This window comes from Haemorhous mexicanus, chromosome 17 (genome assembly GCF_027477595.1).
Source record: "Haemorhous mexicanus isolate bHaeMex1 chromosome 17, bHaeMex1.pri, whole genome shotgun sequence".
In the NCBI taxonomy this organism is placed as follows: domain Eukaryota; kingdom Metazoa; phylum Chordata; class Aves; order Passeriformes; family Fringillidae; genus Haemorhous; species Haemorhous mexicanus.
The window spans coordinates 2,847,655-2,874,679 of record NC_082357.1 but is presented as its reverse complement, the minus strand read 5'-3'; the positions used below and the strand labels follow the sequence as shown (position 1 = coordinate 2,874,679).

Below are 27,025 nucleotides of genomic sequence, written 5' to 3'. Positions count from 1 at the left end.
ACGGGCTCCTCTGCCAGTGCCAGTGCAGACCCTAACGACAACCCATGCCAGCCCTGGCGCTACAGCTAAACCTAAACCGCATCCTAACCCCAGGCCAACCTCAAGCCTAACCCTGCTGTTATGTCAGCCTGTGTCCGCGGGGCAGAGACCACCCACCCGCTCTGGAATAAGTCCTGACCTTAACCTCGAGCCGGCGCCCCCGAGGCAGAGCCGCCCCGCCGGTGCCGGTGCCCGGACGGAGCGGGGCGGGGGAGGGCGGGCGGCGGCCCCTCCTGGCCCGGGTCCAGCACCCCTGGGCCGGGCCGGGCCGGGGCCGGGCGGGGGCGGGCGGAGCTCCAGCACCGCATATAAGGGCGGCGGCGGGCAGCGGGGGCACCTGTGCTGGCGCTGCCGACTCGGAGGTGACATCATGGTGCTGTCCGCCGCCGACAAGACCAACGTCAAGAACGTTTTCGCCAAAATCGGCGGCCAGGCCGATGAATATGGCGCCGATGCCCTGGAGAGGTATCGCGGGTGTCCCCTGTGTGACCCTCTGTCTCTCTCTCCTCTCCAGCCCCGACTCCCTCGCATCTGCCCCCTCTTCTCCCCATCCGCAACTGTCGCTGTCCTTTGCCACCCTGTCCCTGTCTCACCTGTCTCTGAACCCCTCTGTTCTGCAGGATGTTTGTCACCTACCCCCAGACCAAGACCTACTTCCCCCACTTCGACCTAGCAAAGGGCTCTGCTCAGGTCAAGGGGCACGGCAAGAAGGTGGCGGGTGCACTGGTCGAAGCTGTCAACCACATCGATGACCTTTCTGGTGCCCTCTCCAAGCTCAGCGACCTCCACGCCCAAAAACTCCGTGTGGACCCTGTCAACTTCAAAGTGAGTGTCTGGGAAGGGGTGACCAGCCCTGCTTCCCTCCTGCACCTCTTGGCTGCTCCCTTGCCTCATTCCCTTGCTCACCACATCGTTTTGCCTTTCAGCTGCTGGGCCAGTGCTTCCTGGTGGTGGTGGCCACCCGCAACCCCGCTCTCCTGACCCCAGAGGTCCACGCTTCCCTGGACAAGTTCCTGTGTGCCGTGGGCACCGTGCTGACTGCCAAGTACCGTTAAGGCGTGTGCTGTGGCCAGAGCTGGAGCCAACACCCACCAGCCCTCTGACAGCAAGCAGTCAAATGTTCTGAAATAAAATCTCTTGCATTTGTGCTGCAGCTCTGGTGTCCTGCTCTGTGTGCTGCCTGCGGGAAGGGAGCGGGAGGGATGTGCTCTGGGGGTCTGAACTGGAGGTCTCCCCATCAGGTGGGTACATGGAGGAAATGGGCTCTGGTTTTGCTGTTGCTGAGAGGAGGCAGCATCTTGGGAGGTCGTGTCCAGCAAGCAGACACTGCCTTGCTGCCGTGGAGCTCTGGGAGGAAAAAGAACATTTCTAGGCACCAGTGGAGGGGAGAGACTCATGGAAGATCTGGGGTTCCCTACAGCCCCAGGCTGTCCCAACAGAATTCCATGCTGGGACCCCCTCTTGCACCACCAACCCCATGCACCCTTGTTCAGGACAGAGCTGGAGGACATCTCCTCCTGAAAATTTTGCAGGGGACACAGGAGTACAGAGGCTCCGGGCACCTGTGACCCTCTGCCTGGTGGCAGAGTGGGAATAGCCTGAGGACCTCCCTGTGCCAGGATATCGTTCCTTGCACACCCAGCACACAGGGCTGTGCAGGGGTGTAAGATCTCTTCTGCTTCCACCAAATTGCCCATTGCTGGGTGTCACTGTGGAGGGGTCCTGGGGAGCTGCAAGGGGAGCAGATGGGACTCAGCTCCAGATCCAGCAGTGTGGGGCAGTGTCAGGGCCCCAAAAAAAGGAGCCCAGGAGTTGTGCTGGTGTCTGCACCCCCCAGCCCTTATCACAGCCCACAGCAGGGTGGCCATGGTGGGGGCTGATAAAGGAATGTGTGTACTCTCCTCCACCTGTGGGCGTGGTGGGAGACTGGGCAACAGATATTCCCAGGAGGCTACAAACCTGCCAGGTGCTGAGTAAGGGCTGGGAGGTCCTTAGTGAGGAGGGGAAGGTTCAAGGAAGCCCCAGGGTGGCTCATGAAGCCAGCCAAGATTGCCACAGGCTCCTCTGATCCTTGGCACTGGAACGGATGGCCTCTTCCATAATCCCACGGCCTCCAGGCACTGTCAGTGAACACACAGAGACAGGAGAAACTCCAATAACTCCAAAGAGAGGAGGAGACCCTTCAGGGTCTCTTCTGCAGAGCACCACAGGTGTCTTGAGCCCACGCACCCTCTGTTCCTGAGCACAGTGAGGAAGGGAGGAAAAAGCCAGTCAGGGCATCACTGGCCAATCTGATCTACCTTAATATGGACCAGGTGTTGGAGCAGGTTCCACCCTCCCAGCCAGGAACATCACCCAGGCAGAGCTCTAGGCACAGCTTCCTGGGGACCTCGTGGAGAACCAGGATATGCTGGGGACTCAGGGCACACAGGTGTGCAAGGAGGTGTGAACTGGTGTGGAAAGCATTGGGAAGGGCCAGCATCAAACCCAGCACGGACTTGGGCTCCTCCAAATACAGCCACTAAGGGCCCTCATGGTCCCCAGCATGGTGGGTACAGGAGAGAAGGTCTAAGAGCAATGTGGGGACAGTGTGTATGTGAGCAGTGAGAGTTGTTCCCAGCTTGCTTTATCTTCTGACTGCTCCCGAGCCGTGCTGTGACCTCAGGCAGGACACTCGGGTGGCAGTGGGCAGTGTCCTGCCTCTGCAGCACTTTGCCAGGGCTCTGCCTGGCCGGAGAACTGCTGAGCTCGTGTTGTCCCAGCCGTTTGTCCCTGCTGCCACAAGATGGGGACCTCAAGCCGTGGTGCTTTATCGGGGCCAGGCAGAGGGCTGGGAGAAGCGGGGCTTCCAGCCAGGGCTTCCAGGCAGGCCCAGATCCCGAGGGCTTTGGGGACGCTGGTGCCAGCTCGGGGGTGGGTGCAGGACCCCTCCCCATCAGCCCGTGTGCTCTGCTGAGAGTTCCAGCCCCGAGCCCCCCGTGCCTCTGGCTCGGAGCACAGGGGTCCCTTCACTGGGCATCCCTTGGTGGCCGTGGCTGGGCGTGCCTCGGGACACAGCCAGCCCCGAGGAACAGACACACTGACCACAGCTTGGCACCTCCTCAGCTGGCATCCCTGCCCAGCTGCCTCGGGACCCACCAGCCACACAGCAGCCATGCTCTGGAGCAGATATTTGCCCCAGTGCTGGCCCAGGCTGGTTTTGCAGCTGGCATTGCTGCAGCTCCAGGGCTGAGGAGAGAGTTGGAGGCAACTTCTGCCTTGCCACAGCAGCAGCAGCAGCCTGAAACAGCCCCAGGTGACACTGAGGAGGTGGATTTGGACACAAAGCCCTCTGACCCAGGCATGGCAGCACTCAGGAAGCTGAATCACGCCGAGAAGCTTCAGCAGAAGAAAGAGGATGAGTATGTCCAGGTTATGCCTGTTTTGATGTGTCCACTCTCTGCAGGCCTTTCTCAGCTCTCATTTATTCTTGATGGACAAAGCACCCAGGGTTCAGATCTGTTCTGTGGTGACACCAAGGCAAGTGCCATCTCAGAGCTCATTTTTATTGAAAGAGGAGTTAAACAACATCAGGAAATGAGCTTGATGGTAATGACTTACCCAAACACAGGACTTCCACCAGTCTCTTGAGGGGCTGCCAACAGCATTGTCCAGATAGGTTGGATTCTAATCTTATTATGTTGGCTAGATAGTCATGTCCCTAGGGAGTGTGTCCTGGAGAGCGACATAGAAACACGCACTCCTGGAGGAGGTAAAGCATCCTAGGGGAGTTTAACAGGAATTCTCCTTGAATTTTCTATCTTCCCAGCAGCAAGGGGGATTTAGCAAACAAGCTGTGGGAAGACAGAGAATTAATTCCTCACTGGAAGCTGATCTTAGTGAGAGACCAGTTGAGGGATCCTCTTGCTGGAATGAGGAGGGAAAACATCATGTGTTTTACAGACTGTTCTTGTTTATGCATCCCATATTGGAATTCAATATGGCAATAGTGTAACCCATGAGTGGTGCAGCCAATAGGTCTTCTGCTTCTTTGCTGTGTGTTTGGACAGCCACTCTTTCCTAAATGTCAGATTTTTCCTGCTGAAAAAAGATTTTCCCTCCCTGATTTGTCTGAATCCTTTTGAATTTTAAGCCAGTGCTTGCAGGCCCTCCAGCTCAGGAACATCTGAGAACTTAATAAGGATGTTCCCCACTACAAAAGAAGTAATTGATGACAGAACAGTAAATAATAATGGTAAACAAAGAACTGGAATCCGTCACGGAAGGAAAACAGACTCATCTCAAAGGATTCATTCTTGGCAATGGCCATGATTATTACTCATCTCTTTCTTTGATTAAAAGTCCCACTGTTTGTTTTGTTGGTTTTTTTTTTACTTGAACCCAACTGGTTTGTAGTTCCTTGGTTTCCTACTTTTACCCTGCTAACAATAAGAGACACAATGGTCTTGTTTCTGTGACCCCATCCCCCTCTCTCTTTTCCCAGAGATATTGAGTGTTTGGAAGTGGCTTCCATCAGTTTTTGAGGTAGAAAGTATTTTTTTCCCCAGGCAAGCAGTCTGAAAATAAGGAATGATTGAAATATACTTTAATTCAAACTTTTTGGAATCCTCCCACCTCCTCCACTGGCTGTTTTGCCAATGGAAAAAGGAAAAGTGGTAGAAGACAGAAAATGAGCATTGATTAGATTTTCACTACAGAGATGGAAATTGAATAGAAATGCAAAATCTTTCTTCCTGCTGGTTGCTCTGTCTTCCTACCACACAGCAACCACCTGGGAGATCTGATTTTGCTTGGAGCTGAGATGGTAGGCAGTGCTCTGCTGGTGACATCAGTGCTTCCTCTCTCCTTGTGTTGTTTTTCTGCATTTTTGAGCAGCAGGAGATGCCATCTGGGGAGGGCCTAGCTTGGGTTGTGTTCCTCCAGCTCCCACACAAGCAGTAATAGCAATTCCAGAGGCTACATTCCTGCCTGGTACCTTCAGCATCTGTCTGTTGACCTGCTGTCGCTCATGAATTTGCTCTACCTTTTATAAACCTGCTGATCCTATTTGTTTCCACAACCTCCTGTGGCAGTGAGTTCCAGAAGTTCATTCTCCCACCTGCTCCAAATAAAGTCCTTTTTATCCATTTTAAATCAATCTACCAGACTGATGGATGGCTCTAACTCTCATCAAGCACCAGGCCCATGTTCTCTTTATGATTTTGTAGGGCTGGCATGTTTTTCTGCCCCTTCTGCAGAGAAAAATCCCAGCCTCCCCAGAACCCCTTTGTGTTGCAGCTACCCCATCCCCTTGATCTCAGTTGCCCTGCTCAGGGCTGTAAATCCACAATGTCCTTACGTCCTAAGATGTCCCGTTGCCATAGGACAAGGGGTGATGATTTCAAACAAAGAGGTTTGATTTAGATTTGTTGTAAGGAAGAAGTTTTTACAGTGGAGGTGGTAAAACATTGCCACAGGTTACTCAGAGAGGTTAGGATGCCCCATCCCTGGAAACTTTCAAGACCAGGGTTGGATGGGGCTCTGAGCAACCTGACCTAGTGGAAGCCATCTCTGTCCATGGCAGAGGTGTGAACTAGACAACCTTTAAAAGTCCATTCCAACCCAAATTATGCCATGATTATAGGATTCCATGATCAGAGGCCAGACCTGCACAGATGTGGGTGCACCAAGCTGTTACACAACAGGCAGGAGATGCTCTCTTTGTCATTTTGCAAGCCCAAGCCCTTCGTGATGACACCACTGGATTTTTTTTTTTTCCCCTGCACATCAAGGCTACAATTTTGGCAAACCATCAGTGAGGACTCCAGCATCTTTTTCTTGAGCTGTAATAGCCAGTTTAAGTTCAGCCTCCCCTGTTTTAGATCATATTTCCCTATTCAGGTCACCCTCTTTATCCACACTGAAAGGATTGACCTTCTGTTTTTCCTTTTGTGAGTAACACTGAGAGCTGCACATAGCAAAGTTCCACAGAGTACATCAAATATCCTTTCAGCAGCCTCCTGCAGTGATGGAGCATCATTTGACTTTTCTGTCTAAAGCTAAAACTGTGCAACTCCAACAGCAGAGTTTTGGTCCCTAATCCTGAGGTACAGTTCCTCGTTATTCTCTTCCTTCCCCTGTCACAGTGACTTCAAGTCAAGCTGCTGGGTGGACACAATTCAATGAAGATTAGCTGAAAATAGTTAAAACAGAGTTTTCCAGTCAGTGACACTTTTTTTACTCCTTGCACTAGGATCAAACAGAGATGGGGGAGCAGACTGTACCAGCTCTGTGCTCTCCAGAGACCTTTGCACATGGCCAGGAGGATCCCAGCTATGGATTTATGGAAAGCAATACAGCAAAATGTGCATTGCAGCTGCTCATCCAGAAAGCTTTTAGACATCCCTCAATAGCTGAGCAGCTCAGTGCCTTTATTAATAGTAGAAATGTATTTATCAAAATTCATGGGTCAGCACTGTTAAAGCTCCATAAATCCAATTTGCACAGGCCACCATTATTTATTTTTCCAGGTTGTTGCCTCAAAGAGGGATACTTCCAGTATCTAATCCAGACTTCTCCACAGGCCTGTCTGAAACACTGCAGGAAACTCTCCAGAACAGTCTTCCTCTTTTGTCTGATTTCCTGAAGTGAAGGGCTGTGTTCAGGACTCATGGACCAAAGAGCAGGAAGCAGAAATGGTCAGCCCTGACCATCACAGGGACACCGACACCACTTCCAGAGTGTCACTGACTCAGGCAGAAACCCTGGCCCCAGCAAAGCCATGGTCCCTGAGGCTTCAGACACACAGAATCCCCTGTGTGGTTTTCTGAATCCCCTGGGCTCTTGATGCCACACAGGATGAGGCAGATGCCACTGCAGCTGTACCTTCTGCCTGGCTGCAGGTCTTTGTGACCCACAGAGTGGGCAAGTGGAGGAAGCTTCAGCTTCTCCAGCTCCAGCTTCAGCCCCAATTCCAGCTCTGCAGCCAAAAGGAGACCCTCCCTGGCCCAAACTCACCCCTTGTGAGGCTGCAAGTCTGCTTGGCCAAAGGGAAAAGGAGCAGCCCAGACAGTCACTGAGCCGATGACAACATTTGCATGTCCCCATGTGTTTGGAGCAGCTGTCAGTCTGGAGGTGGTGTGTCCTACAGCACCCATCCACACAGTTACAGTGAACACTGGGATGCTTTTCTTGGGAACAAGCAACTCCAAGGGACCCAAGCTGTGGAAAAAATAGATATTGTAACACATTCTGGATCTGACTCTGCATTGTGTTAGATAAGCTTAATTTATGCTCTGGTCTTTGACTTTTTTTTTTTTCCTCTTTGAAGAGGAAAATAACTAGAAATGGCATTTCAAGAAAGTAATTCATAAGGGCTGGTTGGAGATGAGCTGATATCTTTAAAAGTGGAGTTGAAGGCTAAATTAATGTAGAATGGGGACAAAAGGGTTTATTTGCTTTCCCCTTAGAAGGAGAGCTCTGAAAATCCAAGGACAGTATCACACAGGGGCAAGGGGAAGTGAACAAGCAGTGAACAAATTGAAGCTGGAAATTAGCAGAATAGTCTTTTCCCATGCCTTAAGCTTTATGTGCTCAAGCTTGTGGGCTGACTTCAGGGAAGTCTTCTCCTAAATCAGGTGGGGACATTGCCAGCTTTGAGCACACAGCCTGCTCTGACTGGGATTTTGGTGATGTCAGAGCTCCTGGAAAATGACAGGCACTTCCCCGGGGGATTTCCTTCCCATGCCCCAAGAATTTATTACAAAGAGTAACGTCTTGTGAGAGCAAGCAGCAAAGATTTTGAGCTCCAGAAGTAGAAACTCCATCTCCAGGGGGCTTGTGGTTTACTGGAAACAGGTCTGACCAGTAAGGGAGTGGTGGGATTTTTGCCTGAGCAAGGACTCTGAGACTGTCCCCAAGCTGCTTTATTTCTGCTGGGGAACACATCAGAGGTATCCCAAGAAAAACGCGGGTAAAAGAAAATCCTTGACTCTTTTGAAATCAGCTGGAAAATCAGAGAATGACTTGACCGTGCCTATGAAAGCCACATCTCCCGCGAGTCCCATGAACATGGCAGATCCGTGAGAGCAGGGAAGGCAATGGGCTTTGCGGGAACGAGCATTAAATCACCCATCAGCTGAAGGGCTGAGCCTCGCAGTGATTTCCCGTCTGAGCGGGGACACGGTGGGCTGCCCGGTTATGACCGAGCCATGTGCATGTTTGTGATTCCAGCTTCAACTGATCTCCAAGTGCCACCTTCCTCGGCCTTCACGGCGCTGAGAAGCTCACCCGGGAGCCCCACCGGCACCGCGCCAGGGCTCTCTCCCCATGCCGGGGATGCTCCGACCCGCCAGGCGCATCCCACGGGCTCGCAGGACGGAGCGGAGCGGAGCGGCCCCGCCGACCTTCGCGGGCAGCCCCCCTTCGTCGCTCCCGCTTCGTCGCTCCCGGTGCCGCGGGGGGCGGGCCCGGGCCGGGCCGGGGCGGGGCGGGCGGCGGAAGCGGCGGCGGCGGCGGCGGCGCTGCGGGGCGGGCAGGCGGGCGGCGGGGCCGGGGCAGCGGCGGGCGGCCATGGCCGGGGCAGCCGGGCCGCCCCTGCCGCGGCTGCTGCTGCTGCTGCTGCAGCTCCTGGCGCTGCCCGCCGGCCGCGCCGACCGCGCCGGCCCCGGTGAGTCCCGGCGGGGCGGAGAGGGGCGATCCGCGGGGCCGGGGCACGGCGGGGGCGGCCGCGGGGTCTCGGGGGACAGAGAAGGCGGTGGGAAAGCGGAGGGTGGTGTTGAGGGGAGCCCCGGGAGCTGCCCCGGTTGTCTCAGCTGCCGCCGGAGTGGATGTGCGGTGACTTTGGGGCGGTTCGTGCTTTCCCGAGGGAGTCGGGGGCTCTTGAGCATCCCCGGGGAGCAGCGCTTGTGCCGGCCCTGCGGAGCAGTGGGAGGTCAGGCCACTCGCAGAGGGTTCTGCTGTGTTCGCAGCGGTCGTTCTCCTTGGCTTTGCCTTGTTTTCAGGTTACTTTACTTCCAGTGCATGCAGACGGATGGATGGGAGCGGGGCTTTTGGGAGAGCGGTGGGTCTGGGGTCTCGCGGGGATTGTGCCCCCACTCCGGAGCTGCTCTGGGCTGGAGAGGTTCGGGGAGGTGAGCTTGTTCACCTGCTCGCTCCGTCTCGAAGGTGGGCTCGTTGTGCCCGTGGTTGTCCTGTTGATGGTGCTTATCGCTTCCTCGCAGTCCGCAGAGCGTGAGGCTCCCGGGGAGCCGCGGGGGACATGGCCCCGTGCCCCAGGCCCACCCTGCTCTGGCATCCTGCTCGCTGGGTTCCCAGCCCTGGAGAGCTCCCTGCGCCTCAGGTGTGGTGCCGGGTTTGTCCCGGCGCCGTCCCGCCGGCTGTGGGAATGCCTCTGTAGGGAAAACCTCCATAGGGATATGGCTGGGCACTGGCAAAGAGCGGCTGCTCCCCGGGGGAGCGAGGGGTCCTCGCTCTGCAACACTGGCCGGTGGATTTTAGAGCCGGGATGAAGGAAAGGGATTTCTGTTACATTTTAAGTGGGAAAACATCCTGCCACACAGCCCAGGCTTTTCTCGAGTCAGGCTCATCGACTCTGTAGCTTTGCACGGTGTCTGCTTTGAAATGAGGGCTTCATCCCTTTGATGGGGCGCCCTGTGGAACCCACAGCCAAGGTATTACATCCTAAAACTACCATGAGATCATCTTTGCACAAACAAACCCAAGCTGTAGCAGGTGACTCTTTGCTCTGAAATTGAAATAATGTGTCTCCTCTGTGCATCAGGGATTCTACCACGTTCTGTTCCTTGTCTTAAATCACCTCTGGTTTTCGCACAATACCTTTGAAATCTGCTTATGTGAGATCTGTATGGAAGGGGATGGAAAACAGCATCCTCTGGATGGGTCTCTTGCTCAGTTTAAAGCTTGTTTCACATCATGGAACAGTCAAGTGGGACTTTCCAGGTGTTGCCACACTGGTGTCAAGCAGACTGAATAGATGGGGATGGACACAAAGAGAGCACAACACATGCCAGAGAACTCTCTCTTGATGCAAATGGGCTTCCAGAGCACACATTGGGCTGCAGTGACTTGTCTTTCAGGCTTTTCTGTGCTGATGTCCCGCTTATCTGTGGTATTTCCTTGTCACCCTGGGTGGAGGAAGTCAAATACCAGGCTGCTGGTGCAGCTCAAGGTGCCCAGCACAGCCTGTGAGCAGGGGCTCAGCCCTTGTCACCACAAGAAGCTGTTTGTCAGTGGACTTTGTCCACAGCCCCAGCTGGCGCTTACCTGGTGACAGGCAGTGCGTGGGCAGGGCAGGTCTGCCTGCTCTGACCTGGTAATGCTCTTGAGCTCGCTCCACATAATTGACCAGTCCTTAATAAAGAGCACTGCTGATTGCTGCAGTTTTTAATTTTGCAATTTTGGCCTGCCCTGTCCTCCCCCAAACCTGCACAAAGGGAGCTTTGGCTTGGTGAGGACGTGCAGGATGGGTGGTGGCCGTGGCTGACAGCTGGTGGGCTTGGGGCAGGCCAGAGGTTGTCTGATGGGACCTGTTGTGTGCAGAAGGACCAGGGCTCTCCCAGCTCTAATCATGCTCTGTGTCCCTGCCTACCTTCCCCCTGTGCCCAAGTGTCCCCATGGGCTGCCAGAAAGCAGTGTGCCAAGTGTGTGTGGAGTGTGCTGGGGGTACAGACACCTCTGATGAAAGCCTGCTCCTTTCCATAGCCCCAGTGTGGGAAATGTCCCTGGGCTCGCAGGGATCACAGCCAGCTCTTGTCCACAGGACCCACGCACTGTGCTGGTGTTTCAGCCAGGCAGATTTGGTTTGAAAAGCCCTTTTTGTGGTCTCTGCTCCTTGCTGGCTGAGTGTGACCCCGGCATGGGGACTGCAGTGGAACAGTTCTGCCCAGGGGCTGTGCTCTCTTGGCTGTCCTGTTCAAGGCTCACTTTTCTCTATGGCCTTTCCTGCCCCTGTGCATGGAGGTGCTGCCAGCTCTGCTCCCTTGGCTGTCCCCCGGGGCAGCCCCTGCGGCAAGGTCAGAGCCACGCTCTTCCTCCAGGAGCAAATCCTCCAGCTGCCTTGTGTGGCTGGTATTTCTGCTTTCCTGTTCCCTCCTTTCCCTGCTGGGCTCGCAGGATGCCCGCAGGCTCTGCCTTGGGAAGTTGCCAAGGAGTTAAAGCCGTGATTACTGTTCCTGTCTCCCGGCCCTGCCGTGGGTGCAGGCTGGCCAGCGTCCTCCTTTGGGGCATGAATCGGAGTTCCTGCTAGGATTAGATTCCTCCCGGCAGGAACTACGTCCCAAGGATCTGCTCCTGCCTAAGCATTGTTTTCCTCTTTCTTTGCTGTCTTTCTTATACACAGTTGGGTCCTCTGTGTTTGCAGCATGACTCTGTGGGAACGCCAAGTTAACTCACCCTCACTGCTATTCTGTGAAAGAAATGAGGAATCTGCCTCTGAAAGGTGCCACAGTTTCTCCCCACTCTGGGGATTCCACAGTAGGAAAGGAGCCCCAGGAAGCACTCCACAGACACATGAAGACATAGCCTTCTACCCTCTTGCTGAGTGTTAGAAAATTTGGTTTTGGATTGCCTTGGCTCTGCTGTCTCTGTGCAGTTTATCCCTTTCTCAGCTGGTGTGATGCTTCTTTTCCAGCCCGAGCTGCAGTCTGGCTGGTTTGTGTAATGTATATTTTGCTGGGGGGGATCTGTAGATGTGTAGCTGGGCAGAGGGATGGAGGATCGAGTTCATCCTGATGGCACTTGGACTGAGTAGCTGTTGTCCTCTTGCACACCCTTTCAGCCTACCCTGGGGCTGTTCTCACTGTCCATCAGCCTTTCTTCCAGCTAGGAAAATCACTGGGCTTTAGAAGGTATGTCTGAAAGAGTTACATTTGCAGCACATTAATTTGCATAGTGTTGTGTGTCACAGGAAGGCAGTTCCCTGTGTTCTGAGCTGGGTACATGGATAACCACAGAATGGTTTGGGTTGGAAGGGACCTTTACAGATGATCTCATGGGCAGGGACACCTTCCACCAGACCAGGTTGCTCTGAGCTCCATCCAACCTGGCTTGGACACTTCCAGAGATGGGGCAGCCACAGCTTCTCAGGACAATCTGTGCCTCCTCACCCTCACAGGGAAGAATTTCCTCCTAACACCCAATCTAAATCTCCCCTCCTTTAGTTTAAAATCACCCCCCATCCTTTCACTGTATGCCCATGTAAAACATCAGCCCGTGTGCCCAGCTGGAGACAAAGGCACAGCTCTTGGCACCAACAACTGCTGCTGGGGCAAAGAGCACCCCTGTGCTGCCTGCACCCTTCTGCTCTGTGCTGTGCCCATTCCATCACCTTTCCTTCTGCCATCAGCCTTTCCTCCTGACCTTTTCCTCCTCCTTGGTGTCTCTGGTGATCTCTTATCTTCAGGGCATGTTTCTCAGAGTGAAGTTTAGGCATCTGTTAGTGCTCTCTGGTTCAGGGTGATGGTTTTATAGTGGGCATGTGGGTGGTTCTGGCTGGAGGTGCACGGATCACCACATATCTAATGGGACTGGAATGAGAAATCAGGGACACAGAGTGCACTGTTCCAAGAAACATTAAACCTCCTGTGTGCTTCTGTGGGTGGATAAAGCCCTGCAGCCTGCCCCAGCAGCTCCCCCACCAACTGCTGTGCTCTCTCCCTTGCAGACTCCCTGTATGTGTCCGAGTACTTCTCTCAGAGTGCTCAGAAGCTCTCCTTCTACAGCTGGTATGGGAACGCCAAGCTCTTCCACTTCCACGTGCCAGAGGACACCGTGCTGCTGCGCTGGCTCCTGCAGGCGTCCCGGGGGAAGGGCCCTGAGTGCACCAGCATGGAGATCACTGTGTATGTATGTCCTATGTCCCTGTGCCAGGGCTTGTCCTGTGGGCTTCTTGTCCCCTCGTCCTGCTCACTCGTGGCTGGGGCTGGCTGGTTGTGGGGGCTGGGCAGTTCCTCAGCTGCAGGAGCTGTAATTTCTTCAGGCAGCAGCAGTGAGTCTGTGTTTAAACCTGTAGCAGTGTTTGGTGTTCATGTTACCAGTGGATCTGGGGGTGCCTGTCAGGTGTGGTGTCCAAGAGACCCCTTAGGGCATTGGAGAGAGCTTCACCGTGAGGCAGGTGTGGTGCTCAGAGGTGTTCCTGGCCTGACAGAACGTGCACATGGTGCCAAACGATGTGGCAACACTACAAGGGACTTGAGCAGACCCAGAGTGGCTGGAGATGGGCAAATTGCCCAGTGCAGAAGAACTGAGGAGATTTGGGGGCACTTTGTGAGGGGTGCGACCGAGCGTGGAGCAGAGATAGGAGAGGAATGTGGTGTTGTGAGGATACAGGAGCACGAGGAGGTTGAAACTCAATGTCAGGGAAAGAAATGCTGCCTTTAAAACAGTACCTGACTTGTTGAAGGATTTGAGGTCCAAAACTTGGCAGATTTTGAGCTTTATCTTTGGAGGACACTGAGCTTCCTCAGCAAGTTGTGCCCATGGAGTCACATGGGTCTCTGGCACCCATTCCACAGAGATCTGGGAGTGACTGAAACTGCTTGGCTTGTGCTTCCCTGGTCTCTCCTGGGGAGACTGGCACTCTTAGTTGCTCCTGAGCAGCCTGGCACAGATGATCTGTCTGCTTTCTGCTTCCCAGAAAGGTTTCCAGCAGTCTGGGGACGTGAGGGACAAGGCAGCAGCTAAACAATAACCCAAGAAATGATGGCTAACCCAGATAAGCTCAAAGGAGTAATAACATATCACCTGTCATATCTCCTTGCTGGACCTGTTGCAGTGCAGTCCAAAAGCAATCAAATTAAATGCCAAATTGACTGGGTAAATATCTCCCACATTCCTCAGCTGTGTGTGTTTCTGCTACTTCAAATGCTGGGCTTATCTAGAAAGGAGAAGTGCTGCTGTACTGAAGTCTGTAATAGGGGCTTCCTTGGAAAGTGTCTTTTTAGTCTGTTTGCCTTCCTTGAAAGAGGAAATGGGAAGATGCAGATCTTAGCTAGAAAATTAAAGTTCTTTGTAGATGATTTTCCCTATATGGGGAATTTGCTGATGGTTATAAAGCAGTAGTCTGTGGGTGGGCCTTACCCTTAGCAAGTGTTGGAAATTTGCTCCCAGGCTTGATGGAACCATGTAAATCTTTATAAGGTGCCAAGTTAAACCAATCTCTAAATAAATCCCAGATAAGCTAATAGCAGCCAGTCCTCACCAGATGAAAATGATGACTCCGCTTGAAATTGTGGGGGTTTCCAGCCTGCTCCCTTTCCAGTCCCAGGCCAGTTTGTATCCCAGTTTATCTTGCCGGTGTTGCCTTTGCTCTCACCGCCGTTTCTCTCGCAGGCACTTTCGGCATGGAGCCCCTCCCGTCATTAACCCTTTGGGCACCCGCTTTCCTGCCAACGCCACCGTCCGTCCCTCCTACAACATCAGCATCACCCTGAGCAGTGCTGTGCAAAACACCACCTTCGTCAACGTCACCACGCCCGCCGCTGGGGACTGGTTCATCGCTGCCCACCTGCCCCAGGCTGCGGGCAGGATCGAGGTCAAGGTGAGGGGCCTGCCCTGTGCCCTGCCCCTCGTGTCTCACCACAGCCACAGCTGACCCCTGTGCTCTCCCCTCCTGCAGGGTTTCTCCACTCCATGCCCCTATATGTTCCAGGCAGATATGTTTGTGCTCAGACTCACTGATATGCCTGTCCTGGAGCCCGGTGTCCCCATGCCTCACACCGTTGTCTCGCCTGCTAAGCCACTGCATGTCAAGTGAGTGGGAGCAGCGGGTGGGCAGCTGAGGGCATGGCAGGGTGGGACTTCCCACACAAGGTTCTTAGGGGAAGCCAGTGTTGTTCCCACATGGGGCTGGAGCTGGGGGATCTGTGAGCCTGTTGCTGAGCTCCCTGCAGCAGTGCTAGGGTCTGCACGGGGAGCACTCGAGCATCCCAGGTGGTCACAGATTCAACTGCAGGAGTTTTAGTACTTCCAGATGTTTGCCTTGGGAAGGATTTTCACAGCACCAACCAGGGCAGTCTAGCTCTTGTCACAAAGCCCTGGGGACCTGACTGTGTTGGGTGTACAAGCTCTGCAAACTGCTGCTCCCTCCCCTGCAGGGTCTTCGTTCCCAAGCACGCGGCAGCGATGCGGTTCCAGCTGAGCAGCTGCGTCACCAGCGAGCAGAGAGCCTGTACTGTGAGGGTGCTGCTGGGCTCCATCACCCTGCCCCAGTCCTTCCAGAGGAGCCTCACCTGCACGGGGAGCACCAACTGCAGCCTGGCCCTGGAGTCACCTCCCTGGGAGAAGTGGCTGCAGATCATGGTGGAGAGTCTCGGCACTGCCAACGCCAGCGTGTCGGTGGAGATGCTGGCTTCTTTCACAGGTGGGATTCCATGTTCTTTAGCAGTGAGGGAAGGACCAGAGGGAGCTCTGTGTGGGCTGTGTCCCCCTTGGGTCTTTGGGTGCCTGGCTGTGGTGGCCTATGCTCCCCATCATGCTGGTTGCCTCCTCTTGGATGCCATAGTTTTTGCTTTGGGGACAGAATTGAAAACTCCGGTGTTCACTCCAGAGAGGCTTTTGCCAGAGCTGCCTGTTTGGAAACACCTGAAAAGTTCGGTGTTATTTTTCTAAAGGTTGTTTGGGAAGCAGTGGCTGGCTTAAAATTTGGTGGGGAAAATAGTTTTCTGTGGTACACCAGACTAAGGCTGTATTGACTACTAATTGGCCAAGAGCAGGCTACAGGCAGGAAACCACCTCACAGAGGTTTACTTAGGGAAATGTCTGGAGTTGTTGTAAGGGGGTATCACCATTTCCAGTGACACCGTGTGGCTCAGGTGCTCACAAGGTCCCTGTGGCTGTGATAGGCACGTTTGCACCTATTACATGGCCATAATCCCTGTTTGACTCCTGGAAGCTCACCAGCTAGGTACATTTTTAAAGTTTTCGTCTGCTGGGGGTTCTGCCACCTCCTCTTCAGAGCAGAGCCTTGTCCTGTGTGCTGGAAGACCTGGCACTGGCAGCAGAGGTGTTATCAGAGGGTAGCACTGGAGTCTCTGGGAGCAGTCGACAGTTTCCAGCAGTGGGACTCCAAGTGTCCCATGCAGCTCCATCTGCCACAGTGTGCTCAGCTCCACTGGGTTAGCTTCTCCCTCCTGCTCAGCTTTGTTTGCTAACGTTTGGGGAGCTGGGAGAGAGTTTTGTGCAGCCTGTGGCACAGCTGAGTGCTAAGCTCTGCTGGTGGTGAGTGAGCACTCCCTGGGCACCTTGATGGTGCTGTGTTATCCCTTCTTCTGTTCCCCCTTCCCTGCAGCTCCAGGGTGCTTCCACCCACTGCACCACTGCCTGGCTCCCAGCAGTGTCCCAGCTTGTGGATGCTCCTCCTGCAAAGATGGCACCTCAGGGACAGGTTCAGGCACCTCAGGGACAGTTCATGCAGAGCATGAACCACCTGAAACCCCCCAGTTCATTTAGGGCATGAACTACCTGAAACCCCCCAGTTTGTGCAGGGCATGAACCACCTGAAACCCCCCAGTTTTTTCAGGGCATGAACCACCTGAAACCCTGAAACCCCCCAGTTTTTGCATGGCATGAACCACCTGAAACCCCCCAGTTTGTGCAGGGCAGGAACCACCTGAAACCCCCCAGTGTGTGCTGCCTCTTGGAATGCTGGATCTGCGGGGTGAGGTGCTAGACCTGGCTGTGCTGATTCCTCTCCTTTTTGGCTCTAGTTTGCAGACCAGGAAGCACCAGCTCCTTCCTTAACTTCATCAGCCTAAACCAGAGCCAGGCTGGTGCCAGGCCAGGAGCAGCAGGCAGCTCTGCTCCAGCTGCAGCACAGGCTCCACTCAACGTGTCTGGGCAGCGCAGCTCCTGCCTGCAGAGCCAGCCCGTGGTCAGGGAGGACCTGGACGTGGTGTCCGTGCGCTACCGGCTCCTGAACGGCCCCAGCGTGCCCGTGAGCTCCCTGTCCCCCACCCTGCTCCTGCTCAACCTCAACACGGGCATGGACAGCGGGGGATCCCTCGTGGTCAGTCTGCTGCTCAACAAGGTGAGCAGGGTGACAGACGGGGTTGTGTCCCCTTGGCAGGGCCTGTCCCTGCTCCTGCGTGCTCCAGAAGTTGTAGGCACCAGTGGGACTGTTTCTCTTTTTGTTGTTACAAAGTACCCCGAGCCTTTTTTAGCTGCTTGCGGCATGTCCCACCTGCCAGCTCCAATTCAAATGGCACAGCCTGCGGCGTGTGGCGCCAGTGACGCAGAGGAGACAAAATGGAAAGCAGCTGCAGTGCCATCTTCTCCATGGGAGCCTGGCACCTTGCCACCAGGAGAGGAGGCTGAGCAGGGGAACCCAGGGATGTTCCTGTCCAAGTCACTGATTCCCAGCCTCCTTCAGTGACACACCACCAAAGTCAGCCCTCTGAAATTCCATTAAACTGCTTGAGGGCTGGCCCAGGGCTCAGCCCTGATGTTCTGCAGCCTCTGACTTGTGTCTCCCCTGTGCTGGTGCTGAAATGATGAGTGGGTATCCCAGATCTGGGGCAGGGTCCCCCACGAGGGTCTCTTGCCTTTCATCCATGACACAACACAGTGGTAGCACAAGGTCCAGTGAAACAGAAACCTCTGAATTGACGGGTGACTTGACCTGAAGGATTTATTGTCCCTGGGCACCGTGGGAAAGGAGTGGTGCAGGGGGGTGGCACTGGGGCACTCTAACATGGGGCACTGCTCTGTTTGCACAGACGTCTGTGAGCCTGGCCAATGCCACCGTGGCAGCCTGTGTGAGTGCTGCTTCTCCAGTGCTGTCCCTCAACGCCACACGGAGCTGCAGCACAGGTAGGAGAGATGCTGGCACTGCCACCAGCTCAGCTGTGTCATCCCAGACTCTGCTTTTAGACCTGGCAGGCTGTTAAGTGACTCAGGACTTCATGGTGTGTGTCCCAAAGATTTTTGCACAAACCCTCATGAGGTCTTTGTGCTGGCACATTCCCGGGGCGCTGGGGTGCAGGTGGTGGTCTTGGCACCACGAGATAGCCTCCACCAAAGGAAGGTCTGGTTACCAGCTGGGGCTCTTTGAGCCTTGTTGGCAGGGGATGTGGGGATGGTGAAGGTACTGCTGGTGTGCAAAGCAGCTAAGCTGTGCACTGGAGGACCAGCCAAGACACCAGGCTGTTCCAGGTGCCCTGTGCTGCCCAGATATGCACCAGGAACTGAGATGACAGAAAACCTGAGATTTCAAGAAAAAGGGTCTTGAGAGCTGGGGTCCTCTCCATGCCCCTGGTGCCTCCTGAGCATGGGAGCAAGGAGCCACAGGAGGTAGCTGATTCCTGTCTGGACAGTCTGAGACTGGGATTGCTGTGGACCCTTCTCCTCAAGCCCTGGCACATCACAGCACCCTTCTTTTTTCAGCTTTCTCCCAGGGCTACCCTCTGAGCGTGAGCACGTCCTCTGCAGAAGCAATGCTGATTGTCCTGTACCCACAGACTGATGACTGGTTCCTGTCCCTGCAGCTCCTCTGCCCCAAGGGACAGGGGTGAGTCTGGATGTCACCTCACTACCTCTCACTGTCCTTGTGTGAGCAAAACTGACCCCTGTCCTCCTGTCTGGGCTGTGGGCTCCTCTCACCTGCTGGCATTGCACTGTGGCTGCAGAGGGGCAGGGAGATGGGTGGCCCTGCTCACTTGCTCCCTTGTGAGCACCCTGCAGCTTGTTTGATGCTGAGCTGGCACAGCTCACATCGACTGCAGATGGCAGAGGCTGCCTAGGTGAGCTTCCCCTTCCCCAGTTGCATTCAGAGGTGATAAATTGGGAAATAATTGCTGCTGTTACCCTTCTGGGAGGTCTCTAAGGTGCAGAATTCCTGCAGTTTGCCTTCCTGCTGGTTTCCTGTGTAAGGAGCCAAGTGCACAGTGCAAAACAGCACTGGTGACACTGGTCCTGAGGACAGTCATGGGCACTGGGGCTGCCATGGAGGTCTGGGGACAGCTGCCACCCACCTGCACATCAGTTTGGCAGCTGAAGGGGCGAGGGAGCAGGCTCTGGCTCTCGGGAGGGATGGAGCAGATCCCGAAATACCAGGGAGCTTGCAGGCAGGAGCACAGCCTGGCCATGGGGAGCAGGGCAGAGGGCTGTCCCAAGGGCTGTGGCAGCAGGGGGACATACTGTCCTTGCAGGGAATGTGGCAGTGCTGAAGGCAGAGTGTCGGTGTTGGCGTACCTCACCCCCTGCTTCAACGACTGCGGCCCCTACGGGCAGTGCAGCCTCCTGCGCAGGCACGGCTTCCTCTACGCTGGCTGCAGCTGCAAGGCTGGTGAGTGCCCCGTCCTGGGAAGCTTTGCCATCCTCCCCGAGGGGACAGCACAGCTTAGGGTGGTGGGGTTGTCTCGGGGTCTCTCACTGGTCACAGTGACCCCGAGAAAAGTTTAAAAGTCTCTTTTCCCAGCCTGGCGCTCGAAGGAGTCAGAGCTCTTCAGTTCTCGGTCTCAAGGTTGTTTATTGTATCTTATCTATAAAATATTTTCTCCTGTCTTGCCGAGGTCTGCTCAGCAGGACAGTCAGAGGCACTCTGCCTGCCCTGGGGTGGTGCTATGTCTTTATACTAAAAACTACACATACAATGTTTACAATTACTTCCCAATACCTATCACCTATATAAGACAGTGAGCTTCTACTCTAAACCAATCTAGAAGTGCCAACATCACAGCCAAAAAGAAGAAGGAGAAAGGCTGGACACGCCCAGATTCCTCCATCTTGCTCCCTGAACCCCCTTTCTAAAAACCCCAAAAATCTATTTTTCACCCCATGATAAATTCACTATCATTCTGCTTAAACTGTCGTGGCTTGCAGATCTTCATCTAAGGTTGGTAACTTGCTCCACCGGTCATAATCAAAACCACAGGTGTCTAGGGCTCTGTGCCAGGGTCTCTGAGCCCCCTGGCAGGGGTCTTGGCCATTCAGGACAGCCAGAGGGATGTCCTGGGTTCTGACAGTGGTGGAGTGGGGGAGCCTGGGGTTTGCTGTGGCTGGCAGTGTTGCAGTACCCGGGGTAGCAAAGTTCTGGGAAGCACCCAGAGGTGATGGGGAATGGGATGAGGACAGCTTGGAGCTCCCCCAGGGCTTGGAGCAGTGCTGCTGAGCATCTCCAGAGAGATCAGGGTGCCTGAAAATGCCTGTGTCAGAGCCTGTGCCTGTCAGGGTTTGCTGTGTAGGCTCCTGGTATGAGATGTGATGAGGCTGGGCTGCAGTCCCTGTGTCTCCTGCCAAGAGCCTTAGACTCAGAGGTGCCCCTGGAGGAGGAATATCTGTGTCAGTTCCTAATTATCTTAATGGCCTGGGAAGTCTGTGGTGTAGGGAAGATGAGCTCTGCTGTACTTGAGTGGGTCTGTGCACCTGTTCTCAGCAGAAGGACAGGGCAAAGTGTGGTTCCCTGCTGCTCTGGGCCTGAGCCAGGACCTCCCTGCTGCAGTGCTACTGATGGGTGAGGAGGGAGATGGAGAGCAGCATCCCGATTTCCCCGAGGGCTGCCAGGTTCTGGGAAGCACAGAGCACCTTAAGGGAACTGGAGAATCAGGCTGAGGACAGCTTTCTGCTGAATCACCCCAAGCAAAGTGCCCCATCTGCATATTGGTGACCCAGAAATAAACCAGAGAGAATAGGTTCCCTGGGCTCTGCCTGGCAGGGAGCCAGCACCTGGGGCAGAGCTGCTGCTGTGGGTTCCAGTCACTCTGGAATGGGATGGATGCCACTGTTAACTCTGCTTCTTGACCATGGAGTGCCTGCATACCCCAGCTGCCCTGTGGCTGGCCTCCTTTCTTCAAAAGGAGGTCATGGGCATCCAATATTTAATTTAAATAATTTAAATAATTTTTAAAAAGAAGAGGCAGATTTGTGTTCGTAGAGATTATCTCAGTTCAGTACTTGGTATCCAGTCAGGGGGTGAGAGTTGTGTTTTGTGTCAGGCACTGTCCTTTAGGAAATTTTCACTCCTGTGCAGCCCTGGATATCACCATGGGCTGAGGCAGTGGGCTTGTTCAGCCACTGGAAGAGGAGCTGGAGTGGGACCAGTCACACTTTGTGATGCCCAGAGGTTACAGGGACCCTGGAGCCAGCTCTGCAGGGTGAGCAGAGGGAAAGGGCAAGAGCCCACAGACATTGGCTGCAGCAAGGAAATTGTCACCTAATTTGAAGAAGACACATTTTTTCCCCCTTCAGAGCTGTTAGTTTTTGCACAGGTTCCAGGTCTCCATCCTTGGAGATCTTCAAAAGTCAGTTGGGGAAGGTCCAGAGCAGCCTGACCTGGTTTGGGGTCTGCCCTGCTATGACAGCTGGTAGGAGAGGAGCCCAGTGGCTTTCTCAGGGCTGGGGATCATTCTCCACCTGATTCCTGGGATCTGCAGGGATCTTGCACCCAACTTACACCGTCACATGAAGCATCTGAACCTTGAGTGCTTGAAGTTCCATCAGCACATAGCACATGTGTTGAGTTGCTGCAGGGATGGAAAGTACCAGTGTGGATGTAGGATGTCCTCTGCCACATGGGACAACCTGGGGAATGTCCTCAGGGCAGCCACAGGGCTCTGCTGGGCTTTCCCAGCTTGCCACAGCAGAGTGTGTGACAAATAATGAGACACCCTGAGAGCAGGAACGTGAGAGGCTGATGGAGAAGAGGCTTAGGGACAGTCTGGGTGTGGGATTGCTCCTTCTCAGGCACCTCAGGCTCCTGCTGGGTGCTGTGGGAGGACAAGGCAGGGCCTTTGAGATCCACAGAAGCCTCTCTGTCCACAGGTTGGGGCGGCTGGAGCTGCACAGATGACAGCAAGGCCCAGACCGTGGGCACACAGAACCTGGCCACGCTCCTGCTCACCCTGAGCAACCTCATGTTCCTGCCCGCCATTGCAGTCGCTGTCTATCGCTTCTACCTGGTGGAGGCCTCTGTCTACACCTACACCATGTTCTTCTCCACGGTAGGGACTGCCTTGTGCCCCCTGACACCTCTCCTGAGCTCTGGCAATGCTGTGCCAGAATGAAGTCCTTGGTGGAGCAGCCCATGCTGGAGCTCCACAAGGAGCTTCTGGGATCATTGCACAAGCACCTCCATGGGCACATTGTAATATCCAAGAATGTTCAGGTGTTGGAAGGGACCTTAAAAATCACCTGGTTCCATGGACAGGGACAACCCCGCTAGACCTGGTGGCTCAAGGCCTTATCCAACCTGGCTTTGAATACTTCCAGGGCTGGGGCATCAACAACCTCCCTGGGGAACCTGTTTCAGTGTCTCACCATGCTCACAGTAAAAACTTTCTCCCTAATATCTAACTTAAATTTCCCCTCTTTCAACTTGTACCTGTCAGTCCTTGTCCCATCAGTCCAGTTCCTGAGAAGAACCCCTCTCCATCTTCCCTGCAGCCCCCTTCAGTTGCTATGAGTTCTCCATGCAACCTTCTCTTCTCAAGGCTGAGCAGCCCCAACTTTCTCAGCCTGTCTTCACAGAGCAGGTGCTTCAGTCCCCTTGTCAGCTGCATGTCCCTCCTCTGGCCCTGCCCCAGCTCTGTCCCCTGCCCTTTCAGAGCTGCAGGGTGCCTGCTCTCACCTGCTTTCCATAACGCCACAGCAGTTTGGTGGAGCTTCCTGGACCCACTGCAGGATCCTGCCTGTGGGCTGAGCCTTCTCCTGCCTCCCCTTCCCAAAGAGCCCAAGAGCCCTGTGGTGCTGCTGGCTCCATGCTGACCTTTGCTTTTGTCCCCTTTTGGGCCAGTTCTACCACGCCTGTGACCAGCCGGGTGTGGCCGTGCTGTGCATCATGGACTATGACACCCTGCAGTACTGCGACTTCCTGGGCTCCGTGGTGTCCATCTGGGTCACCATCCTCTGCATGGCCCGCCTCAAGAAGATCCTGAAATACGTGAGTGTCAGGTGTCCCCACGTGGCCCAGCCAGATCCCAGCCAGCCAAGCTGAGTGGCCACACTGAGCCCTCTCACCTCTGTATTTAATGACACAGCTGGGTGACAAAGCCTGTTTGTCACCCAGTGACACCCTGAGTTGTTTTGTCCCAGCAGTTTGGCTTTCCCCTGACATTTGGGGTAAAGGTTTGTGGCTTCTGTGGTTTCTCCTTCTTGAAGGTGTTTTTCCTGACTCTTGCATGGATGCAGAGCTGGGAAGCCAGAAGGAGAGGTTCTCCTTGCCTCTGGCATGTCTGGCTGTGCTCTCTCAACAGATGAGCTCCTGCCAGTAGTGGTGGTGTTTCTTTTCCAGGTCCTTTTCGTCTTGGGGACCCTGTTAATTGCCATGTCCCTGCAGCTGGACCGCAGAGGGGTGTGGAACATGATGGGTCCCTGCCTCTTCGCCCTCCTCATCATGGTTACAGCCTGGGTAAGTGAGGGCAGCCAGGCAGGACCTGCTGCCCTTTGCTCCCCGTGGGGAATGGTGGTGGCAGAGCAGACCCAAGGCTCCAGCCCATCCAGAGGCATGGCTTGAAACCCTGAAACACCCAGGTGGAGGGAGCAGGACAAGGGATTCACCTTCCAGCCCTGCAGTAGCTGAGAAACGCCTGGTTCTGGGTCTCACACCTGAAGCAGCAGTGCTGTCCCAAAACACGGGCTGTGGCTTGGCCCTGCGCAGGAGCTGCAGCATCTGTGCTGGCCTCTGCTGCCACAGCTCCTGGGAGTTTTTGCAGAGCAGAGATGAGCCCAAGCAGCAGGGGGGGGCCAAATTCCTCAGGGACAGCAAGCACCCTGGTGTAGCAGTTCGTTTAGGGGGGTCCCTGGGAGGCCCCCTAAGCTGTGTGTTCACTGGTAGCAGCAGGCAGGCAAGGAGACTCCACATAGCTTCTGAGGGTGCTGATTAGATGAGGGTTTATTGGGGATCCCACCCCCGGGAGCAGCATGGGTTCTGAGGGAGAAAGGGGGAACGGAGAGGGAGAGCCTAGGGAGAAAAGGGGCCAAGAGAGAGCTAAGGGCCACGAGAGCCTCTGTGGTCTCCCTAGCACAGCTTACCAGGGAGATTCAAGGTGGGCACAGAATAAGCCTTGGGCCAATCATGGGATTACAGATCTGTGATACTGCAGGGGAGGATCACAGGCTTGGAATAAACCCTACATTTTCGAGGGGTGAGACAGACCATACCATTTAACTAAAATGTGACACCACAGATGCTCTGGGGTCTGTTTCCCCCCTGCCCCAGCCTCTGCTGGGCTGCTGAACCCCCAGAGTGTGCTCTGACCCCCCCAGGTTCACCACGGAGCAAAGCGCAGGCACTGCTACCCCTCCTCGTGGAAGCGCTGGGTTTTCTACCTCCTCCCAGGGATCACCTTGGCTTTCATTGCCATCTCAGTGTACGCCTTCATGGAAACCAATGAGAACTACTACTACACCCACAGCATCTGGCACGTGCTGGTGGCCTGCAGCGTCGCTTTCCTGCTCCCTCCTCGGGACAAGCATAAGAAGCCCTGGGCCTGGTCCCAGAAGCTCACGTGTCGCTATCAGATCTGCCAGAATGACCGTGAGGAGCTCTATGCTGTGACCTGACCTGGCCTGGCCTGGCTGCAGGAATGGGGAGGCTGCTCCTGCCCGTGGCTGCCCCTGGCACGTCATCAGCCCTCTCACGTGCTCGTCCCCTGGGCAGGAGGGCGCAGCATGGACTGGGTTTCAAGGTGAAGATGGTCTGGGCTGGTCTTGTGGAGGCAAGTTTGAGGCCACCTCTCCTTTTCTGCTGGGGTGGGGCAGGCTCTTCATGGTTCCAGATCAAGGAATAGCTTGTCCCCCACCTCCTCATAGCCCTGGGGGAGATCACCAACCCTTCTTCCTCTGCTGCTGCATCCATGAGGGTTGGGCTTAGCCCATATTGAGCTGGAGCCAAAGCTTTGGCTGCTGGGCTCTTCTCTGCACCCCATCCTGGCAGAGGATGTGGGACAGGGACCTCCCCTGCCATCCTGCAGCCAGCACTTTAACCCAAAAGAAAAACATGTTTCTTCGGCTCTGGGGAGCAAATGCTGCCGAGTGCCCTTGGTGCTGATGGGGAGAGAGGGAGCTGATCCCAACACGTGCTGGGCCCTTGGCTGCCATCTCCTTGGGGGTCTGGGGCCTTTCTCCCTCTGAAACAGGTGCTGCTGCTCTTGCCTGGTCCTGATTCTGTGGGGGAAGAATGAGGCTGGGACTTGGGCCCTGCATTCAGGATCAGACCTGTCAGGAATGTGAAAAACCCCACGTGGGGACATGCAGGAGACAGCAGCAGCATGTGACACCCACAGCAGTGCAGGGTTTAGTCTGAGTTTAACTTCAGCTCTGGAAGGAGCCAGGCTGATGGTGTTCAGGGATTCACTGTTTTCCTCCTCTTGGGGGGGTTTGGCGTGGGCAGGGCTCTCTCTGGGGCAGCACAGGTGGTTTGGGGTGGTGCCTGAGCTGCTCTTCCAGCTTGATGAGCCCCGGAGCCTGGATGTGCTGCAGGCTCCTGAGGCCTCAGCAGTCCCAGCCCAGCCAGGAGCATCACCAGGGGCTCCCCAGGTGGCCACGGGCTCCTTTGCAGCGTGTCTCACTTTAGCCTTACTCCAGGGCATGCAGAAAGCAAGGGCAGAACTTGGCAAGCAGGGAAGTTGTCTTTGCCCATCCTTCTTCTACAGATAAGGGCTCAACTCCATCCTTCCAGCTGTCAGCCTGCTGTGTGCTGCTGGGAGCCCCTCCTCAGGTGGCTATGGGGAGGAAAGAGCTTTTAATGAAGGATTTGCCTCCTCGGGGTTCTTTCTCTGCTTTGAAGAGCACCCAGCTCAGCTGTGCACTTTATCCCTCTGCCTCCCCTTCCTCTGCAAAGTCCCCCTTTTTAAGCAGGCTCAGGACAAGTGAGGGACACTTGTCCACACCCAGCAGTGTCATTCCCCCCGCCACCCGTGTCCCCTGCCTTTCCTTGTGCTGCTGCCATCCAGGGCAGCACGGTGGGAAGGGGGACATGGGACCCTCAGGGCTTCCTCCAACTTTTACCACTTTTAGGCACTTTTTTTGTCCCCTGTCTCAGTTTGCACAGCGGTGCTGAGGCCCCAGCACCGTGGCAGGGGACCACTGCTCCTTCACAGCCGTGCCGTCCATGCCAGGCCACCAGCGGGACCTGGGGACCACCAGTGGGAACCAGGTGCCATGAGACTGGTCTGGGTGCTGCCAGCATGACAGGTGCTGCCAGTGGGACCTGGGTGCCACCAGTCTGACCTGACTGCTGCCAGTGTGACTTGGGTGCCACTGGTGTCACCTGGGTACCGCCAAGGTGACCTGAGTGCTTCCAGTGTGACCCAGGTGCTGTTGGTGTGACTCAGGTGCTGCCCAGGTGCCCCCAGTGTGACCTGACTGCTGCCAATGTGACCTGGGTGCCACCAGGGTGGCCCAGGTGCTCCCAGTGTGACCTGGGTGCTGCTAGTATGACCCAGGTACCACCAGTATGACCTGGGTGCCGCCAGTGTGACCTGATGCCACTGCCATGGCCGGGTATTGCTGGTTATCATAGAAAGCAATAATTCCTCATCGGGCCTTTCCCTTCAGGGATTTCTGTGCTGGAAGGAGAAGAAGCTTTGGGGCAAGAAATCCCGCTGACATGATTGTTTATTTTATTTTTATTTTATGTATCATTCATTTTTGCTTTGCCCCCTCCCTGCTGACCTGGCCTTGGTGCCTGCAGGGGGGGGTTAATTATTTTGGGTAAAATCTGAGCAAATTCCTGCATCTGGGGGGGAAAAAAAAAAAGAAAAAAAGGTTATTTTTTTCTTTGCTGTTAATACCTGTGATTATTTTATACAGTAAATTTTAAAGCTTACGGTTTTATAATTTAATAAAGGTGACGGTATTTGCGGGCAGACGCCTGGTGGCTGCAGTCACACAACCACAGGGCTGGAAGGGGCCTCAGCTCATGTCTCCCCTTGCCCAGGCAGGGTCACCTGGAGCCACAGGGACGTGTCCAGGTGGCTTTGGGATGGCCCAGAGAGGGAGAGCCCAGGGCTTCCCTGGCCGGCTGCTCCGGGGCTCGGCTCCCGCCGTGTGTTCT

The 27,025-nt window shown here is 55.0% G+C and overlaps 2 protein-coding genes across 3 annotated transcripts; both read left to right on the top strand.

Moving 5' to 3' along the window:
- Positions 1-346: 346 nt before the first annotated feature.
- On the top strand, positions 347-1,192 carry LOC132335230 (hemoglobin subunit alpha-A). Its single transcript, XM_059861526.1, has 3 exons — positions 347-504; positions 660-864; positions 966-1,192. Exons 1-3 carry the CDS (start codon positions 410-412, stop codon positions 1,092-1,094), a joined length of 429 nt encoding a protein of 142 aa, XP_059717509.1. The 5' UTR covers positions 347-409; the 3' UTR covers positions 1,095-1,192.
- Positions 1,193-8,552: 7,360 nt separating this feature from the next.
- Positions 8,553-26,837, top strand: PGAP6 (post-GPI attachment to proteins 6). 2 transcript variants are annotated; one of them, XM_059862023.1, is made up of 13 exons: positions 8,553-8,686; positions 12,701-12,878; positions 14,368-14,575; positions 14,687-14,787; positions 15,132-15,397; positions 16,743-17,062; positions 17,751-17,844; positions 18,418-18,541; positions 19,182-19,318; positions 21,793-21,971; positions 22,763-22,909; positions 23,261-23,377; positions 24,235-26,837. In XM_059862023.1, exons 1-13 carry the CDS (start codon positions 8,590-8,592, stop codon positions 24,529-24,531), a joined length of 2,265 nt encoding a protein of 754 aa, XP_059718006.1. In that variant the 5' UTR covers positions 8,553-8,589; the 3' UTR covers positions 24,532-26,837. The 2 variants fall into 2 exon arrangements, with proteins under 2 accessions (XP_059718006.1, XP_059718005.1); XM_059862022.1 differs by having other exon boundaries at positions 14,654-14,787.
- The last annotated feature ends 188 nt before the right edge of the window (positions 26,838-27,025 follow it).

Coding starts and splice junctions, on each gene's coding strand:
- LOC132335230 (XM_059861526.1), top strand. CDS start 410: ATGGTGCTGTCCGCCGCCGACAAGACCAACGTCAAGAACGTTTTCGCC. Junction 505..659: donor GGCGCCGATGCCCTGGAGAG/GTATCGCGGGTG, acceptor TCTGTTCTGCAG/GATGTTTGTCACCTACCCCC. Junction 865..965: donor TGGACCCTGTCAACTTCAAA/GTGAGTGTCTGG, acceptor TTTGCCTTTCAG/CTGCTGGGCCAGTGCTTCCT.
- PGAP6 (XM_059862022.1), top strand. CDS start 8,590: ATGGCCGGGGCAGCCGGGCCGCCCCTGCCGCGGCTGCTGCTGCTGCTG. Junction 14,788..15,131: donor GCTAAGCCACTGCATGTCAA/GTGAGTGGGAGC, acceptor CCTCCCCTGCAG/GGTCTTCGTTCCCAAGCACG. Junction 23,378..24,234: donor TCATCATGGTTACAGCCTGG/GTAAGTGAGGGC, acceptor TGACCCCCCCAG/GTTCACCACGGAGCAAAGCG.